Below are 21,337 nucleotides of genomic sequence, written 5' to 3' on the forward strand. Positions count from 1 at the left end.
TGAGTTTCTTTGTCAATCACTTAATCCACCATTAGATAGAAGTGGGCTAGAAGGGACAGCTAACGCCAGTATGTGTAGACACCACCACAGGCAGGTTTACAGAAGGTCTGTCCTTGCTAATTGACCTTTTTTTTGCTACCAAACTCCTCACAGGCTTAGATAGTAGCCTAGGGGAGAGGGGCATAATTGCTGTTTTTTTTTATATAGCTAATGTGTGTGTTCTCATTGTTTTGAGTGCTTACACCGGACTACATTGTTTCTTTTAATAGGAGCTCCGGGCAGTCATTGAAGTATTTGTGAGTAAAAAGTAATTAAAACTACAATGGGTTAGCCAGTGTGTTGCTGGGAAGGTAGAGGGGAGCACAGCAGACGATGACTTGGCTCCAACTCACTGCCCGTGTACTCATTCATTAGTGATGCATTGGTTCTCGCTCAGTCCTTCCATCTCATCAGAAACAGTACCCTCGTGGACAAAGACAGGGTTGTATAGATGTGCCCATTATGTTAATAACTCCCCCAGCTTTTACACACAACCACCACCATGTACCAACTCTTTACACTGATGTATAGGGAGCAGACGTTGCCTCTGTAGCACCGGTAGACTGTGTGGCTGAATCCATGAGTTTGACTGCGAGTGCTGTGCGTGCATGTACTACCTAGGAGGCTGAATTGACTCCTTGACTTTCAGTGCATGTACTTGCTATTGACTGGAGTGCTTTGCTTGGCCTTGGACACTTGTTAATCGTAATTAATTGCTTTTCTCTCTCTCTTTGTCCGTCTCTGTAACATCTAGGTGGCGACGGACAGATGGTACAGATGGACTCCAGTAAATCTGGCTATGTGGGTTCACAAGTGGAACTGCGCTGCATTTTCATCAACAGTAACCCGCCAGTCAAGATCTCTCAAGTGACCTGGCAGAAGCTCCTCAACGGCACCAAACAGAACGTGGCCATAGCCAACCCGGCCCTCGGCGTGTCCGTTCTGCCGCCCTTCAAGGAGCGGGTCAGCTTCAAGCAGGCAGCGGTTCGCCATCGTACGCCCTCCCTGGAGGACACCACCATCGTGTTCTCCAGTCTGCAGCTGTCTGATGAAGCTGCCTACATCTGCGAGTATACCACATTTCCTGCAGGCAACCGGGAGAACATGGTCAACCTCACTGTGTATGGTAAGAACTTGTACAGAGATATTAAAGATTTATAGATTATGTGTCATTTTAATCCTGTTTGAATACCCAGCATCAGTCATGTGAATTTAAGCAAAGACAAAGGCCCCTCTACAGATGTAAATCTTAGTAATCTAATCTGTGTTCTGTTGTGTTATTATTTCAGGGGATTGAGTATGTATAGAGCAAAGAAGAAGTTCTACATCTTAAAATGAGTAAAGGAGTTATTCCCTCGAACATGTTATTGCTAGCCTGATGAGTAGTCTTTATTCTCCTAAATTTGGTTCTGTTTGAGAAAAAGAAAGAGACAAAGAGCATTTTTCTGAATCAGATAACACAGGGTCAAACTGATATCCTCCTTTTTAGTGAAAGGCTAAAAGAAACACTTACAGCTCTGCTCTTCTACGTTACATTGCCACAGGCTCTGTTGTAAAGTAGGCTGAGTTCGTTTGGAGCACTTCAAACCAGATGCTCTTTCTCTGTTTGCCAAAGCCGGTGCTCTAACCGCACTGTTTACAGTTAAACCTCCCAGTCTGTGATTGGTGAATGGCAGTGCCAACCATCACATCACGGCTATGTCTGCAAAGGACCTTGTCGTTGAGGATACATGTTCAGCGTTGAAGTGAAAATCATTTTGACTAAGACTTGATGTGATGATTGGGGTGACGTGTCGTTTAACACCAATCCCAGATTGGGCCCATATGGCTTTTATGAAAGGAAAGTGCTGCAGAGAGCAGTCAATAAAAATGGCAGGTGAGACGGAAATCAATAAGGCCACTTCAGACTGTGTAATTTGGCTTGAATAATCTAATCTTGTGTGGGAGAAAAAGGAGTGCCTGAGATATAGTTTATCTTAGAAAGAGGCAGCTTTGAAAAGGTTGTGCGCTGACTCTGATTAAAGATCTAATTAGAAATTAAGTGTTGGTGTGTTTTCCATTAAGTCCCAGTAAAAGAAAAAGCACTTGGCTTAAGTAGTCCCTGTTGCCAGAGTTTCTTGTCAGCCGAGTCTCCATTTTGTGTCACTGAGCCTCCAAGGTCTTTTTAGGCTTCTGCGGCTCAGTGAACGTCAGGAACCTGTGTGCAGATAACCAACCGGCAGCGTTCAAAGAGGCCTCTTCACGGCCAATCTCTCTCTGTTGTGCATTCGCTCACGCTCAAGCCTGCCTTTTGATGTACTACGAGTAGATTGCTAATTGGCAACTCACAAAGGATTCAAATTGGATGACAGTGCATTTGGGTAGGCAAGTGGGTTCTACATCTGTGAGAGCTTCGACAACTGCTTAGGCTTTGAGGAGGGAAAGAAGAAAAACTTTGCCTGATTTGAGTTGCGACACTGTTTTCATCTCTCATCCCCTTAGTTTAATTTACTTCAAAGCTGATTGAAGGTGAAGCAGACAAAATTAGACACCAAAATGAGGATTGGAAACTGAAAGAGAAAACACAAGATCTCTGTTTAATGAGCTTTAATTACTTACATTTCAGTAATTTGATTGCTTTATCCTTTCTTCTTTGCAGCTCGGCCTATGACACGTATGACCTTGACAACGCCCACGATTGTGGCCAGGGCCCAGAAACGCAAGATGACTGTTGCCACTTGTGTATCAGCCAATGGGAAGCCCCCAAGTGAAATCAAATGGGAAACCAGGTTGAAGGGCGAAGCCACTTCCCAGCAGACCCGCAACCTAAATGGGACGGTGACAGTACGGAGCAACTATGTGGTGATACCGAGCCGTGAGACCCACAAACAGAAGCTTACATGTATCGTGATGTACCGAAACGAGAGGATCGCAGACAGCGTGGTGCTCAACGTGCAGTGTAAGCATCTGACCCCTTACAGCTCCCATATTAAGGCTCTTTTTTTATTCTTGCAATTTTTCTTTTCAAATGAGAACTTATTTTTACTTTTCATGTTCTCATGCAGCCAAAAGTTTACTGCTGCAGGAGCAAGAGTAAACCGATCACCATAGTCCCTCTTGCAAAAACAGTTTAGAAACTTTTCCGGTTATAGAAAACCAAGACAACTAAAAACAAATGAGCTGCTGACTATGCACCAGACTCCCACAACGATTTTTCTTAGTGGGAGTCTGGTTTTCCGATTTTCACTTATTTTTAAATTAAATAATTGGAAACAAACATCACTAAATTCAAACCTTAAAAACTAAAACTTTGAAGAAAGAAACAGAAAGTTTGTTCACTGTTTTTTTGTTAGATTTCATTCTCCTGTGTACCTGTCTTTCAGGTGTGTGCTGGATTATACCATTATATTGTGTTTTTGTTTGGATTAAAACTTTATTTAAAGGTCCAGTGTGTAACATTTAGGAGGATCATTTGGCAGAAATGTAATACAATATTACTAGGTATGTTTTATTTGAAATTAAGAATGATTGTGTTTCAGTTATCTTAGAATGAGCCAGTGTTATCTACAGAGGGAGCGGGTCTTTTACGGAGTAACATGTTGAACCGGCGTATTTTGACTGTAGCCCATACAGACTGGCTCTAGATACGACCTTTTCGCGAGTTTCACGGCCCCTGTAGTTTTTTCCTACTCGCATGGTAGGCGAGCAGTATTCACCTCTAGATGTCACTAAATCCTACACACTGGTCCTTTAAGTCTGTCTACAGTAATGTAAAAGAGTAGCATAGATGCAACTGTTGAAAGTGTGCAGATTGTTTTTTAGCAATAGTTAACTAGCTTTAACAGAGGTGCAATGAAACAACAGTGTTTTATAATACTTAAATATGTTGTGGAGGGATGAACTGACTCAAGCGTGCCCTTCCTTGCAGATGAACCCGAGGTGAAGATCGAGGGCTTTGATGGAAACTGGTACCTGAACCGGCAGAATGTTCAGCTGACCTGCAGGGCTGATGCTAACCCCCCTGTCACGATCTACCAGTGGAAACTGTGAGTCTGACTAAACCCTAACAAACCCCCTTAAGGCTCAGAAGACAAGACAGAATGGCTACGTGTTGTTTCTCTCACACTGGGTTTCTGACTGGAAAAAAAATGTGCTTTTGTGGAGGACTTAGTAAAGCACAGGAAGACAAGTTATAGAATGGCCTGGTCAAATTGAGTTTGCTCTTTTCCAATATTTGTTTTTATGGAATATAATATATATATACAAGAAAGTAATCTTCTAAGGTAAAAACACACCAACTTTCTTCATCCTCTCCAGAAATGTGTCTCCGTTTATTTGTTTGTGTATAAAACGTGTAATGAAGATAAGACTTGGACCCGAGGCAGAGCACAATGGCTCTATTACGTTTGCAACACACACCCCTATCTGCCTGATGGTCACAGATACTGAGAGATAAACGCAAACAGAACAGGGTTAGATTTGCTTTTGGGGTTTTGCTTTAAAGTCTGAGGACCAGCATGCAGGTAGAGGGGTAAGAAAGCGCCATTGTGTCAGTGCTGTTGTGTTCTCTGGAGGGCACAGAAGGCAGCGGTTTGTCCCTGACAGAGCGGAGGGCTGGAACTGAAAGCTGGAGTAGGAGCAGTGGATTAGGCCAGCATACCGCAGGGCTGACATCAGTGTTTGTGCCTCAGAGACTATCACTGCAAATACACGAGCAAAAAGAGATACAAACATGTTTCCAGGGCCTCCGGGAATCGGCAAATAACCCCGGGTTTGATCTGCTTTGAGTAATGACATGAAAGTTGGTTGTGCAGAAATTATGTAGTTTAAATACGAGCATGGAAGGAAAACAACTAGAATGCTGAATTGTTTACTGTAATTTGCACTGATCGAACAATTTACTACGTTTTGATGTCAGATTCAAAATGTAAAAAAAAATATATATAAAAAAATTCAGTGCAGCTCTTTCAATATAAAGCAATTTTTCTGGGCGTATCACAGTTTTAAATGAAAGTATTATATGGTAAAATTGAGAGATAAATGTAGCAATTTGTTCTGTAATTGCTCGGTGAAGGCTGAGTTGAGAAATATGTCACTGGACTTGAGTGGATGTGGATTAATAGACCATTGTGCCCTCATTGTATCTACTCTACAGGCCACTGTTGGATTTTAATGAGGCATGGGGAGTTTTTTTTCTCCTTTTTTTCCCTTATGCATAGATTTAGCTCTCAGGGGCAGAAACACTGATATACGCACAGCAACAAAGAAGACGAAGAGATAGAGAAGATTTGACCTGTTTGGGTTTTTTTTCTCAAACAGAGGCAAAGGGAGATTTAGGGAGATAGGGGAAGATAGGGAGAGAAGAGGAGGAGGGTGAAGAGATGTGATCTAGAAAGACGAGGGCACTGTGCTGACAGATAGGAGGGGACGGCCATTGCTGCACTGAAAATGAGATGCCAAATCTGTTGTGAAGGTTCCCCTGGGCTCCACAGTGGAGGTCAGCACAAGGCTGTGACGGAAGGATCCGGAACAGGCCGGCCGGATTGCGTCACACTTAACCACAAACACACACAGACGAGAGGTGTAGCCAAATCCAATAAATATTAATGCCTCTGATACAGATCCACATTATTTCCAGAGACAATCCGTTGTATGTTTTTTTTATTATTATTAATTTTTGTTTTTAAGCTGCACTGATTAGTAATAGATTATTTGTCAACTATTAAGGGAATCACCATCTATTTAGATAAACGATTTATAGTTTTGAGTCATTTTTTTAAGGAAAATTCTCAGATTTCAGCTTCTCAAATGTGAATATTTTCTGTTTTTTTTAGTCCTCTATGACAGTAAACTAAATATCTTTGGTTGTGGACAAAACAAGACATTTGAGGCCTTGGAAATCATTTTTACCATTTTCTTGCATTTGGTCAATTAATAGATAATGAAAATAACCCTTAGTTGCAGCCCTGATTCATTTGGCTTATTGTGGTAGCTAAAATGAAAAAAACAACATTTATTTATTTGTACCATCTTTGTTCACTTTTCACACTACACACTATCTCTGTGGCCCTGCACTGTGTGCAGAAAGCCTTGGCACAGATACAATCCATGAAGAAAGCATTTGAACATCTTTGATTTGTATTTTCTTCGAGCACAATGCACGATCACAGCTTTTTCTTAAAATGGGTTAATGGGGAGCCGCACTGAAATAGACTCGACTAAAGAAAAAGGACACACCCTATTTGAACTTGTTTGTTTCTGAAATGTTTGTTTGTAGGGCATTGTCAAGTCTCCATGCTTATTTGTTTACTCTGTTTAAAGTGCATACTGTAATTTTCAGTGGGCACAAGAAAAGTAAGCAGAGGAAAGAGAGGGCTGAAGAGTTGTTTATTATCACAAATAACTCAATTACTTGTGTGCCAAGATTTCAGACTTAATATTTTCTTTTTTTTCTTTCAAAAAGCAATTTTCCAGCACACACATCATCCCTCCGCAGTGCATTTCTCAAAGATATGAAAATGAAAAAGCAGTATTATTGTCATCACTGTATTTTGCAGTGTGATTACCTCAAACTCCACTCTAATTAGCTGGCTTACTTATCTCTACTGTGAAAATGTGATTCTGTTATTCATGTCAATTAAATGCCACTGTAAGTGAACTGTTCGTTCAATAGCTTTAGATATCTTAATGCCCCTTTAAATGATATAAGTCAGGTTTATTATAAAACATCATTACTGCAGGATATTGTGCAGCCAGTGCTGCCACCACAGAGGCTACGTTGGCAGATGCACCTTTTATTTAACATAATCAATCATTAAATATCGCTCATGTTTTCTGCAGATCCTCAAAGAGAATGAAACGTTAAACATGAATTTAAGAAAACTTTCAGGGCAACAAAAAAGATAGATGTTTGATTAAAGGCGCCGTCCTTTAGTGCTAGTTATTTGTAAGTTTGATGTCCAGAGAGCAGTCTTAATTTCCTCTTTTGATGAATATTATAATCTCTAATCAGTTGCCTGTTGCCAATGTGAATTGCCTTCTTTTGAACCCTAAATAACAATAAAGTTTAAAAGTTTGGCTGTTAAGCACGTACAGTATGTTTTTCAAGTTTAAGGCTGCTTCCACATGCAGTTCATTGTGAAAGCAGCATGGTGCACTGATGTATAGTGTCTTTGAGTCCCCACACCCAACATCCATACACCCACATCACACACATGCATTCACACGAGAAGGCCGGCCAGCCACTAAAGAATCTGCATTGCTCTCAAGCTGTTTGTTAGCCTTTCATTTTCGCTGCCCCTCAGGCTCCGCACACACACACACACATTCAGATGTCTCATACAAATGCAGACATGGCGGCAGAATCTGTGGTCAATCGCAGTTTGCCAGCCTTTTCATTTCTGCAGCAAATCAATTGGGCTTTGCAGAACTCAGCATTTGATAGAGGCTCACAAGGTAACTGATTATTGAATCGTGACATACTGTATTGAAGGTTGTTTGCAGCTCCATTGCAAACGCGCCGCCATAGTGGCATATGAAAAACAACTCGACCATAGCTCTTTCTATTACTTTTGTTCTGAACTGTGGCCACTTTATTGCTAAGAAGAAAGAGAAGAGTGCTTTTTATACCGACTTGGCCTGAAGATCTGCTCTATGAAAAGCATTTAACCACATATGGATCAGCTGCTTGTAATTGACACTTTATGATAAATTAATTAACAAATAGCGTGTCACTGTGTCTTTCCCCTCGTCATTGAAGAGCCTAGTTGAAAGCCTGTTTAGTGCTGCTCAAGTGCTTGATGCGTGGCCATTGTTAGTATGAGACCTAATTTTGTTGCCTCTCTGTAATGTCATTTTGTTTTTCTCTCGATGTAATAAATGGAGCATTGCATTGTTTTGAATGATCTCGCACAACGGCGGATCTCAAGGTGTGTCTCCAACAGAGAGCGAGTCCAGGAGTGTGGGAGGAAACTCTTTGCAACCTCCTTTTTGTTCAAGGAAACCAAAACTTTCACGTCCAGCTCGCCACAGTCAGACCAGAGTGCTGTTTAATATTGTCAGTCGTATTTGTAGTCGTACTTAAGTTAGATCCATTCAGAGCAGCTGATGAAGCTGATCAAGGGGAAGCCAACAGGAAACGGCTAATTGTCATGAAATTTGATACCCTTTTCAGCCTCTGGGCTCCATAAAAAGGGTCCAGATAATAGAATGAAAGGTTGGTGCACTCATGATCCGTAACCTCAAAGTGTGCTGACCTGATCAAAGGACGCAAGCAAGTCTGAACGCAGTAGAGATAGTGAACCATGAAGACAAACACCTCAGGCAGGAGAAACAGGCTCCAGTTCTCATTGACAGCCCAGCATTTGGTAGATTCTGCATTTATCGCTTGATCAGCTGCCTCTCTTGACAGCTCCCCCGAGTTTTGAGTTCAGCCATGTGAGCTCTGCCATAGCTGAGGAAAGAAGCCCCCCTCAGTACCCCTACCCTCCTCCTACCAGTGTCTGTTTTCTATTCCTCGTGCCAAAAAATCCTGTGTCCTCAGGCATCAACTATGTGTTACCTGTTTGGACCTGCTGGGATTCCCTGTCCTCATAATTTAGTTTGGACTTGATGGATGATGGCTGAAATATATCGCTGTCAAATATTCCTGGTATTTATGTCACCCCGACACACACATCCAGGTTTGTTTGGCACTAGAGACTGTATTTTTCAGGGACTTTGAATTGCTTTGCCGCTCCTGGGAGAGGGTTTTTTTTTTTTTTTCTACTGTGGTCTGGTGTAATTCTCCCTTTTTATGGTGTCTGTATTATTGCCTCTCTCTCTCACCACAGCTTGAACGGCTCCCTGCCCAGTAATGTGGAGATCAAGAACAACACCCTGTTCTTCAAGGGGCCGGTGACTTACGACCTGGCCGGCACGTACGTCTGTGACGCCACCAACGGAATCGGGACTCGCACTGGCATTGTGGACGTCAACATCACAGGTAGGTTGACGAAGGCGGTCGCTTCCGTTTCTCTGTCTCTTCAGTAACTCTGGCATGGCTTACATCAATGCAGTACCCCACTAAAAATGTTGTCAGGGACCATCAGACCCCCATCCACTCAAATAAACACAAATATCCATGCACACGCACAGACCAGCTGATTGTAGCAGATTGCCTGTGTGTTTTCAATGCAGTTCCCACCTGCCCTGGCTGTGCGGCTCCCTGCTGCACTGTGTGGAAGGTTAGATGAGGGGGAAAAAAAAAAATAGAAGCCTCTGTGTTTGTGTATCAGAGCTCCACACACACTGTGAGAACACAACAGACGCCTCCTCTCACCCTGCCCTGTTACGCATCCCATGTGTGGGAGCGATATAAAGCAGGTCTGTTATCGGCGCCTAAAATAACATCAAGGAAAATGGGGGTTTGAGGTGAGGGTACTGTATTGATCATAGTTTGCTCGCATCACGCTCACATTTCTCCGAACAGCCCGTGTCTCTTTTGTAGTTGAGCTCTGCGTTCGTTCTTTTTTTTCTCTTCTGTCTTCTGGGGAAAACAAAATGCTGAACAAAACTGATTCAGTTCCCTTGCCTTCCACATAATTGTTGGCACACACGCACTGTGGTTCCTCTGGGTTCTTATCCATAGGAGACGATATTTTGCACTCAAAGCCTTTGCTACAGCATATAATAGATCTGACTTTGCTATACGTACTACAAATGTGGGAATCTTCTTCTATTGGTACCAGCTGTGTGTGTGGTATTGGGAGACTGTCACAGTTTTGCTCTGGTCGGACTGGAAAGACTTTTCCCTTTTGTGCTCCTTGGTTTCTGGGAAGCGGGGGTGTTCTAACTTGCATTGCTTTGCATGTTGACTCATGTTGTGTCTCTGGGAGCGCTGTGCTTGGTGTGAAGTGAACAGCTGTGCCTTACAGTATCATTGCATACCTTTTTTTTTCTGCTTCCTCTCTTTCAGTGTGTTATTCTCTACTGTAAGGGTAAGGCTAGGACAAAGCAGCTTTGCAGGATGTGATGTCATAATGTGCATTGTGAGAACTTGCCCATCCAGAGTAGGCGGGTTAGTAGTGTGATGATAGAAATTTCAAAGAAGCATGAGCAACCCTTACTTATCAAACAGGAAAGTGAGGAAGTAATCTACTATCAGGAAATCACCCTGCACCAGTTTGTATTGAGTAATTGTGTTCCAAAGAGACTGTTCTGTTTGGCATAAAGTACTGTATCCCTTTGGAAAGCCAAAACAAAGGCACCGAAGTCATTTTCTATTTCTGCTTTTTCATTGATTGCTTAAATTAACAAACCGCATTGCTATTGTCCCTGTAGTCTTTCTGTTTATTCTCATCATTTGTCCGTATAATTTTATACAGTGAGTGAGCTGAACAATGCGTGGGTACATAATGTGAGCGCATTCAGTTTCAATTTGTCTGCATACAAAATTTGATTCCAAGCATTTTTTTTGCTGTTGTTTCTGTCCTTTTAAAACATGTCGAGCCATGCAAAGATTTGCAGATTGTTTAGCAGCGGGTTACAGGAAATGTAATGATTGATTCGGAAGATGTGAAAACACTCTCTTCTCAGTTCTCAGCTGGAGGTAGCTGTTACATCCTATCACTCTCCACATTTAAAGAAATTAACACACTTAATAATTACATATCATTCAGGGACCTATGATTACACATTTAACACACTATTTTTACTTAAAAACTCGATTGCCACTTTCCCTTTTCGCTGAAAGAGCTCCATCCTTGATATTTGGATTTATACCAAATGCCGTCACGACACACATATCCTGAATATTAAATGTCACAAGGCATTTGTTGGTCTGTATCCTCTGTAGTAATCTAAGCTGGCTGCAAGTGTTGTTGTATACTGTTAGACAGCAGAAGTTCTGAATTTCTGTTTAGGATACACTCCCAAAGGGTCCCATACAAGCCTTAAAAGCATGTTGCCAGTTTCCATAGTAACAGTGACAAGTTAAAGGGAGAGGAGCCAGCCTCCCCTCCTAAAGCTCAGTTCAGAGCCTCAGTTCCAAGATGGCGCCAAGTCAAATTGTAGAGGCTCACAAACAAGCTATAGTTGACTGTCACACATTAGTCTGGTTCGGTGCTTTAGGTTGCAGAGAGGAGTGCAGCAGCGTGGACCAGCAGCGACAGAGCTGTCCTGTCTTTGTGTCTCATGCAGGTGCAACATGGATACATTACAGAGGGATCATACAATGCTCTTTGCTGATGTTGTGAAATGCTAGCCTATTCCTGTCTTAATGTGGGCCTGTCAGCATAATCTCCCGCACTCCCACGGAACACCATTAAGCTTTAAGGACATGTGTAAAAGAAATTGTGTTTAGAAGACATTTCTGTAGATGCAGATCAGTTTGTGGTAGAGTTTGTATCCGTTATGATGACACGAAGACTGTTAGAGGTGAACTTGAGGGTGGGCACGGCATTCCCCTCTAATTCTTTGAAGTACTCTGTGCTGCCTTGACATTGGCTGTGCATAATGACCCAGTGGTGGAGGTAAAGGAGTATGCTGATGCTTCATTAACTTCAAAGAGCATCTTTGTGCCTCCCAACAGCCTCAGACAGGCCCAGCTGAGACATGGCAGGTGAGAGAGCCCACTGCTGGCTGCTGTTCAAGGCTGCAGCATTGGGCCTCAGTAATGCTAGCTAAGTGTTCTCTGCAGAAAAGGAAGGTGACCAAGCCAATAGCTGCAGTACATTTGTTCAACAGCTCACAGAGCTACCAGAGCTGATCATTTATAGATAATAATTTCGTTTTTTTCTTTTCCTTCTGAATGTAATGGTTTTGGATTTAGAGACATTCCACAGATTTTCTAGAGTCAATAACTCAGGCATCATAGCTGGCCTTTTTTAGCCTGCAGTAAACTGTATCACAGCAATGACAAATATGACACTTAAGACAGTACCGCCATTGTACATAGTTCTGTCACTATCAAGACCTAGATATATCCAACGCACTACTACTAGTTGCATTATGCATGGGTTTGGCAGTAGCGCTTTTTGTTTTAATTTTGAAGTTGATTTTTAGATTGACACAGCAATATACACCTGCCAACGAGACAACCCTGCTTCCAGTGTCAGGAAGATAAAATGTCCGTGACAACTTGTTTGTATCACAGAAAAGCTATTTTCTCACACTGGGAAACAACACTGATGGAGCACTTAAGGAAGGTGCATTTTTAATCAAGCTCCTCAGTTTTCATGGACGGATTTGCAGGGGCTGCATAACTGTCACCTCGACAGATAGCGGGGCCACAGAGCACCTTGTTTCAATTAGTTTGGGGATAGTGTTTGCTGTGGAGATGGCATCGACTACGGTAAGTCACATGGGCTAAGATGGCTTTCTCCAAGGACATGTGTTCTGCAGATATGGTGTCGCTTGTCAGATTCTAATGAACCACTCTCCTGTTTTAATCAATCCTCGCTCTCTGAAAAAAGAGGTGAAAGAGGAAGTCTGAGGAAAAAGAAGGGGGGTGGGGGGGGATCTATGGCTTCATGTAATGGGCCTCCTCTTAGCAAATACCTCCTCATTCACATTCAGTTCAGAAATCTCCTGAGAGAAAGTTGACAAGTTGTCAGATCTGATTAATCAGCTAATTACTAGCGGGCATCAGAGGCCATGTTAAAAAATAGAGACAATTAAACACCCTCACAATGAAAGCTATTTTGACGATTCATTCTCCGCAGCTTTTAACCGTCTAATAGGACTGCCAGTCAAACAGTGACTCCTGTAAAGTATTGCAGCTGACAAAGCCGCAGGAAGAGGGCTGAATGATGTGGTTAAACCTCAAAGATCCTCCCCAACTTAAGAGAGCAAAATCAGTCTTTCATTAAGATAATCAGCTTTTCCACCATCGCACTCTGTTTTTGTGCTCGAAACAAATCGATGCTGCCATCTTAAATTTCTCTCCAGCGTATAATAAGACGTGATGAATGGCCGTATTGTCAGGATGGCCTTACAATTATGTCATTATCACCTCAGAAAAAAAAAGGTGTCTGTTTTCTTCGCGGCAGTTCAGTTATGTGGCATGTGGGAACATTTCTTTCAGTGAAGCAGCACATTCACTACAGAATTAATTTGTTTACTCACTTGAATAATCATTGAAACTTGATTAGATATTTTTCAACCTTGACTCTCCCACACAGCAGCGCTAATCTTTGTGAGATGGGGGCCGGACTGAGTCAGAGACAATGCATAATTCCTGCCCCATTAGTAGGATCAGCTGTGAAGGATAATATCAGATCAGCTCGGGGTCAGCCAGTATGTGAACCTTTTGGTGATTCCACTTATGGCCTCGCTGTGCTAACTTTCATCCCCCTTTGTCCGAGCCGTGGCACCGAGCTGCTTTGGGGAGTGGAGGTGCAGTCAGCTTTGCCACAAGGCTTTACCACTCGGGTTAAACTGGATGGAGTGAGAGCGTTCTCTTCAATTTAACCAAGAAAGCGTGAGGATGGATCCTTCTGCAAGCACAGGCAACCACTGCCGACATGTGTTCACGCTCGCCTGAACAAGCAATAGTTCTCTCCTGTGTGAGAAAAATGAAGTTGAGAGAGAAGAGGTGGGGGGAAAAAAATCTTAACCGCACGGTGAAAATGAGATGAATAAAACATAGACAGTCCAATGGAAATATAAATAAATAAAGATATCCCTGTGACTGAAGAAGATGCTTCAGTGGGTCTGATTTTGGGAATTTAGTTGAAGAGGTGAAGTGGATTCCAGAAATGGGTTCTCAGGCAAACAGAATCTGGGAGGAGTGCAGAGGTGGAAGAGAGGGCAGGATGCTGTTTACATGACTTTATGTAACAGCCTGTGTCAACTCCTGGTGTTCACTGCATGTCACTTTCTCTATCCTCTAAGTTTTAAAGTACAATGATGAGCAAAGACAGTGAGACACGGTGGCAGTGAGAGGGGCTGACATTCTTTAAAAAGTACCTACATTGACTTTTTCACTGTTTATTTACCAATCTCACTTTAATTTATTTGGCTCCACATTACCAATGCAATCAAATGAGGCCATTGCCGGGAACATTAGCTATGTCTATATAATGATTACAAATACTTGCCACCGGGTTGGCAGGAAAGCAGCAGAGACTTGTTGGCAATGGCAAAGGAAGCTTTCTCAGCATACATTTAAATTACTGAGCAGGAGATGTTACTCTGAGCTGACATTCTAGATTATAATTGTACTCAAATGTTAGTGCAACTTAAACCGGATGCATAACACACATAACAAATTTATGTGTCCACAATTAGACATTTATTAGGCGTTTATTTTTTATTAGACAGCTATTGACCCTACACTTATGATTGATTCCTCAATGTCTTGCGTCAACAAGAAATACATCACATTAAGGACGTGATGATACCCTTTAATGGGACTTAAGAAGAGACTTCGTGACAAGGAGCTCAAGGTGCTTCTCATGGCAAATACTTCAAAGGGGCTGCCAAATCCCAAAACAATTCAAAACTGTACGTAGTGGCTTTAAAAAGAATCTAATCTGCACAAATGCTCTAAACTTTCTCCTGTGCTTTCTCTTGAGAAAACACTCCCTTGCCCTCGTCGCTGGTCTCCACAAACACCCACCAACTGCACATAACAGTCAGTGTTGACGACTTGGTTCAGTTTTATCAGCTGAGGAACAGGCATGTTGCTCTTTCCGTCACTGCGAGGACTGTCGCTTTCCTCAACATGATAGCACGCCGATCCCTCGGTGTGATAAAACGTGTGAGTCCGCGGCAAGAGCATCCTTGAATAAAACAAGTATCGCACCATATATTACTGACATCTAACAGCAAAGCCGCTCCATGCAGCCATTTGTCTCTTTCTTTTCTCTGACAGAGACAAGAGACATTATGATGTCGGCTTTGCAGAGGTTCCCCCAGCAATGTGAAATTTGTTTGTCTTCGCCTGTCATGGTGGAGTCTGTCTCAATCTGTGTGCTATAGCATATTGCACTGTCGCCTCTCACATAGCCGCCTGCATTATTCATAGATCCAAAGGCCACATGTGTATATCTTGTATATCATTACACCCTCACTTCAAGTAGACACATGCTGTCAGGCAGGTTGAGGAGCATATTCAGTGTGTTGGGCTTCGGCTCCCCCTGCCAGCTCCTCATCACCCTTGAACTTCCTGATCAGGCAGCTCTGAACCTTGAAGGTTCCGGGTCTGCAGGCTGATAGAGCGACTGTTTTGCCCCCACATCCTCACTACAGGAGGGGATGCTCGCTGCTCAGATCCTGCCCAGAATATACCTCATTATCCAAATGAGACATTAGCATGAGCCGCTCCCTCGTTCGCACGCCATAGGCCGCCCCATAAAGCCTCTGCTGCGATGTGCTATGCCAGGGAAAGCACTGAGGGGAAAGACATTGTGGCTGCAGCTCATTTTGCATAAAATGGAGGAGGGGGATGCTCAGTGTGTAAAGGGGTCTATTTTATTTGGAGAAGAAGACATAGCCCGGCTGTGGGAGTGAAATGGAAATGTCACCAGGGGAGAGCATGTGAGACTAGAGCAGCTGAGATCGTAGTGATTTATCTTAACATTTGTTTCTGCATGGCTTGCTGTTTCTGCTCTCCCGAGGATATGCAGAGGAGAGGGATGTGGCAGACAGATGGAGCAGGGGGATTGGCTTAGCCCCTTCGGCCCAGCTCTGCTCCTCCATCCTCCTCCTCACTGTCCACCCGTGTGGTGTTGGATCTGTCACGCCTCCCTGAGAGCCTGATGAAGTAGGTCAGACGCTGTCCCAGGGTCTGACCACTGGCTCCAGAGCTGCTGCTGCTGCTGCTGATGCTGGGTGGTGATTCACTCATTACACACACAGCTCCAAAATAACAACAAGGAGACAGAAAACAACAAGGAAAAAAAAAAACAGCAGAGGAGATGCTGAGGGTAGGGTGGTGTGATAAACAAACAGTGCCCCGACCTATCCTGGCTTAACACGTACTAAAATGCAGATTTGTTTGCTGCATGTCTGCTGACCCAATAATTCATCCTTACAGCGCTTCCACTTAGCACTACAGCCACATGCAGGCTAACAGGGAATTGTTGAGATGCATTTATAATGACACCTTATGAGCAAGCATTAGTGTTAAGATGCCTGTGTAAATATTCATTGCTCATTAAAGGTGCATTAAGAATGATTTTTACAACCCCCGTAGCACAAAATGACCATATTATAGCTACAAGGGCACAAAACATGCTTTCTTTTGTAACATTTTCCAGTATTTTCCAAAACTTTCTAACACAATATTTATGTGGGATCTCTGTTATAATTTGTCATCTTACCCATGTTCATTCTTGATATGACTTTATTGTTTATTTCAACTACAAACCAGCATAAATGTGATTCAGAGACTGTCAGTGTTGTGAATCCTTTATCACCAGTAGAGGAAAAAAAGTGTGAGATTACGCGCTGTTTTCGCTCTAGAGAGATGAAAACAAGAAGCAGTCTCGGTTTCTCTGACAGGACTGTCCTGCAAGCCGCTGCATGTTCACAACATGCCACACATGTCACCAGTGTTTTTTTTACAGGGAGTTGAATTTGAATTACTAGTTTGAAGGCTTTAATGGCACAAGTGGGGTTTACCTACACATGAGACGAGCTTATGCCTCTGTAAAATCAGTGATAGCACAAAAAAAATGTTGACAAACAGAAAAGAAATTGTAGATATTGGAAGGGAGCGTGAGATAGGGTAAAAAAGAGCTTTGCCTCAGCGTCGACTCCCCGGGCATGCAGCATGTTAAATTCCTGTCAGTGATGAGCTTGTATTCGTTGTGGCAGCATTACATTTCCATGACTTCACAACCACTAGCAAATTCAGACAGGGGAGTAATGACGATCATTGGAATCGCTGAATTAATGCGTCTTCCTCGATCGTCCCCATTCTCACTCACTCATTATGCCATTCTTTATTTGGCGTTGTCACTCCCCAACCTCTCACAGGCACTCCTCTCACTCCGTCTTCTTTCTTTCTTTTTTTCCCTTGTTGCCACTCCTCAAACTCTAAGAGTAGCCCTCTATTTTCTTTTCATCTTCTGTTGTGTGCTGCTTGTTCCTCATTTAGTCATATTAGAACACCACTCCCTGTACCACTCTTTGAAATCCTCTCTCATTTTCCCAGCCTCTTTCATAACACCTTGTCCAAGTGATTGCGCTAAGACTCAGGAATGTTTGTACCTGTCTCTCTCCTTCTTTTTTCATGTGCAGACATGACTTGAGCACACCCAGAAACAGTACCTGCAGGACATAGTTGTGATACAGTTTCTCTCACTTAAAAGCCTCTTCTGCCTCAGACACTCCTCTCCTTCGATATCTTTGAACATTTGCTCCAGCTGGTAGTTTTGCACTGTAGCTTACACTGAAATACAAAACCCTGTTCCAAATGTATGTTGTTTTATGAAACCACAAATCTGGCATGTGTCATTTCCACAAGATGTCAGGCTTTTTTTCTTTTTTCTTTGCGAGTGTGCCGCATTTGTTTACCATTTGTTTCTCTTAAAGACTCACTTCAGTCTTACACAAATGACTCAGAGAGAGAACACTCATGGAGTTGTGAAGGAAACAGATTTTGTCAGTAAAATGTTGGGAGGTAGTAAATCATCCATTCGATCAAGTCAGATGTGAGTGTTCAAAACTGTATGATTAATGCAATACAAAACGGCATGGATGCATTTAAATAGCTGCAGTATTTCATGTTATTCTTTACCTGTGTAAATCTATCATGCCTCTGGATTGAATTATAGCCTTTCATGGCTCATCTTGGCACCTATTAATCTCAATAGTACATTTTAGTCTCTGCAACTCAAGGTTACCCCACTATCTGCATATTTCCAGAGTGGTGTTAATAGACACTGCCTTTTGTTGCCTGGAACAGTATCAGGGCTGTTGTTGTGCTGCTTTGAGGTCTTTTTTATCTATGTGTTGGCAGGTGTTGCCGGTAGCGATGGCGTGCTGGTGGAACGCCTCCTCCCTCCTCCATGCTGTCAAACACCCCTACGTACCCCGACCATTTCAAATGTGTTTTATTATTAGTGTTTCTGTAATGTGATTAGTTTGCACCATAGCCACTCTAATATCACATAGTCACATTCACAGAGTACATGGGCTAGACAAAGCCTCCGCGCTGGAGAAATTGAGAAATCTTTTGCCATTTTGTTATCTTCGTGTGTGCACAAGGCCAGTGGGCTGTATGAAGGTGGTGTTGTGATGTGACCTTGCAGAGGGACAAGTACAGAGCAGAAGTGTGAGGGATAAAGCGGTGAGAACGGGCAGTCCCCTTTCGCCAGCACACCTCATTAAGTTGCAAAATAAAAGTTCCTCCACTGCAGTGAAGTGATCTGATGAGCCTTTGCTGGTGTGTCAGATCTTCTTTCTCTGCTTTGAGAGTACCCCCATTACAGGGGTAGAGTCATCTGAACACTTGAATACTCCTCCTTTTCATTTCCCCTCTAGTAAAGCATCTTAATAACTCTTTTAGAAACCATCTCTTGTTTTGGTAAGGTAACTTCCAAGGCTCCCTCGGAGATGGATGTGCCGGCCAAAAAGCCACAAAAATACCTGAAGGTTTACAACTGCTTTCATGTCTATAGTTTGTAGGGACAATAACACATTCTTCAAGCTTTAGTGTTGACATTCTTCAAATATGGGTGTTAAGAGGTGGTGTCACTTGATCCTTTATAAAAATTGAGGTGATGGAGAGCACCTTTGAAAGCTCTCTGCATCATCTTTTACAGCCACTATTCTGTAGTTTTAATAGTCCTGCATTGTCTTTCACCTCTCTAAGTAGTAAATATCGAGTCTTGGCAACCCCAGAAATGCAAGGCAAAAAGCTGCCTAATTAAGATTGAACAAGGGGGCTGATGAGAGCGAAGACGGATCCTAGCAGAGGAAGGCAGCGAATGATAGAAGAGAGGATTACAGGAGAACGTTTTCCCTTTTCTCTCTACTCCCTCAATCCTCTGAATTTTCAACCCTCTTTGGACTTGGTGGGAGGATGTGTTTTTGAGCAGAGGTGACCTGGCTCTGCTCTCTCATTCATGTGTGTAATGAAGGCCTGTGTCTGAATAATCCCATTAGGTGGTCAGATTAAAACCTGAGCTGATATTTGAGACTGTGCCCGGCACCGCTTTAGAAATTGGAGAGCTTTGCAGTCAGCCCTGGGAGAAAGGGTGTAGTGGAAGAGCAGCTGAGGAGAGTGACTGTGTTTGGGAGGTCTCTCCTTTAGGCTGATAGGTTGCCATTGTAATTAAAAAAGAGGAAAGCTTCAGCTGCTTCTTAACCTCGCCCAATACCATCCTTTTCTACCCCAGTTCTGCAGAGATTTATCATTACTACTAAAATGCAGTTCTAATTGAGTGTAATGGTTTTAATTCAGCAGTTTAGGCCAATAATCATTTTCAGTTTATGTGTAAAATTTGTCTTGTTTTGCATGATGAGGATGGCAGAGGTTGTGAGATTTGCTGGTTTGTGCAGCGATTTGACTCTATTGGACTTTCTGCAAGGCAGCACAGAGAATTTAATATCTCTAAGGAACTTTTAGGATTGCTTAACATAAACCTTCATTTTGGCTCAATTATAATCAATTACTTTGTAAACGAGTTTCCAATTTCAGAAAGACAATTCCCCATCAATATTAAGCATAATTGTGTGTATTAAATATAATAGTTTCCTGTTTAGGACAATACTGATGCAGCCATAATGTCTGCCAGGTGTCTTAACAGCCCTGCTGACACATCTTCATTTATAATGTGTGCCCATAGAAACTATAATTAAAACCATTCAAGGTGCGACATGATGACGTCTTTTTATGTAAATTTAGTACTTGTGCTACGGATCCAGATATTTCCTTTGAGAAGACACCTTAATAACAGTGCTAATGTCAATATGATGATGTGTCACAATAGGATGATAATAAATCAGTACAACAGTAGGCAGATAGTATCAAAAGCAGTACATATTATCTGTTAGACCTGTCTTGCCTTGTCTCTACTGTACATACAAGTATGTGGTTTGCCCTGCGTGAACAGCAAGCTCCCTCCGTTCCTCCTCTCCGTTTCTCTCTTTTTTTCAGTCCTCTCCCACACCATTTGTTTAGTAGATGGTGACACTCTTTGTTGTTTTTCCCCTCCACCTTTCTGTTGAGGATTCAGCGTTTACCATTGAAGTTAAATGTGCCTCTGCTCTGCAGGTTTAGACAACCACTACCTCTGCGCCTCGAGGCTTTGATCACATTTCAGATAAAAGTATCTTCTGTCTCTGCGCTCGAAGGCGCTCTGTACGTTTTTTGGTTTTAAGTGAAGATGTTTATGTAAGGGACGAGGTTTTCAATGCTTAGTTTTACTGTAAGCAACAACTGTGTTAGTCGTGAGCATTTTTTATCTTCCTGTGAGTAGGCTGCATGCTCTCTAAAATGGTGGAATGAATGTGATGGCTCAGTCTAGCTCCAGATATGGTATAGTCAGGTGAAAACAGCATATCTGTTTTGTATTTCCAAGGCAGTCCCTGGTATCTTAGTTATTGTTTGATTATTTGATAATTGTCTCTCTATTTTCCACTATCTTCACTGAATACTATATATTTTCTCTGGAAGCTCATTCTATTTTTTGCTGCCTGCTCTGCTGCCTGAATAGAAGAGCTTCATGTTTATCAGCTCTCTTGATGCATCGTGGCTGTGTATGCTTGGCTGCTGATAATCATTTCTGGCAGTGCTCTTTCATTTCATTACCTACGCTGATGATGAAGGTAGTTATATGTCATGGTGTGCTATTTTATGCTGGACTGTACTACAGTATATCATTCAATGTGTTTTCTTTGACTTGTGTGAAACATACAGAGATCAATGTATTAACTGAAAGGCCATATTAATTCATTCTTCCACAGTTTGTTCATTGAATTGTTTCATTTTCCTCCGTCTTCTAAACAAAGAAGAAATGATGGTTAATGCATGCTGACAAAGCTTCATTCACTTTAATCTCTTGAGTCGTTTCACCCTTTGAAGGTGTGTGGTGGACTGGCTGTTCATTTCATGTCTGAAACTGCATGTGACTGTTAATGATCGAGCCTTGCCACAGTGCTGGTAAGGGCTCCTTTGGGGTTGGGGGGGTTTGTCGTGGGGCCGGGGGTCCTTCCTTTCCCCTTTGCTTTTCCGTCCTTGTCTCCCTTACTTCATCTTTCCTAAAAAAAAAAACTGCACCTGCACAAACGCACCTCCTCCCACCAGAGCACTGACACACTCCCTTCCATCTGTCTTTTCCTACCCAGAATTCCCTAACAACCCGCCACGTGGGGGCGATGAGATCCC

The 21,337-nt window shown here is 42.6% G+C and overlaps 1 protein-coding gene across 1 annotated transcript; it reads left to right on the forward strand.

The window, feature by feature from the left end:
* Positions 1-795: 795 nt before the first annotated feature.
* On the forward strand, positions 796-21,337 carry nectin1b (nectin cell adhesion molecule 1b; the record flags this gene model as incomplete). The annotated part of the gene is given in 5 exon segments (XM_035680511.1): positions 796-1,165; positions 2,678-2,977; positions 3,947-4,064; positions 8,850-9,001; positions 21,298-21,337. Coding segments are annotated over 5 exon segments (968 nt in total), but the record flags the coding sequence as incomplete, so codon positions are not given.

Source organism: Morone saxatilis, unplaced genomic scaffold (genome assembly GCF_004916995.1).
Source record: "Morone saxatilis isolate NCDOM2014 unplaced genomic scaffold, NCSU_SB_2.0 Contig8, whole genome shotgun sequence".
In the NCBI taxonomy this organism is placed as follows: domain Eukaryota; kingdom Metazoa; phylum Chordata; class Actinopteri; family Moronidae; genus Morone; species Morone saxatilis.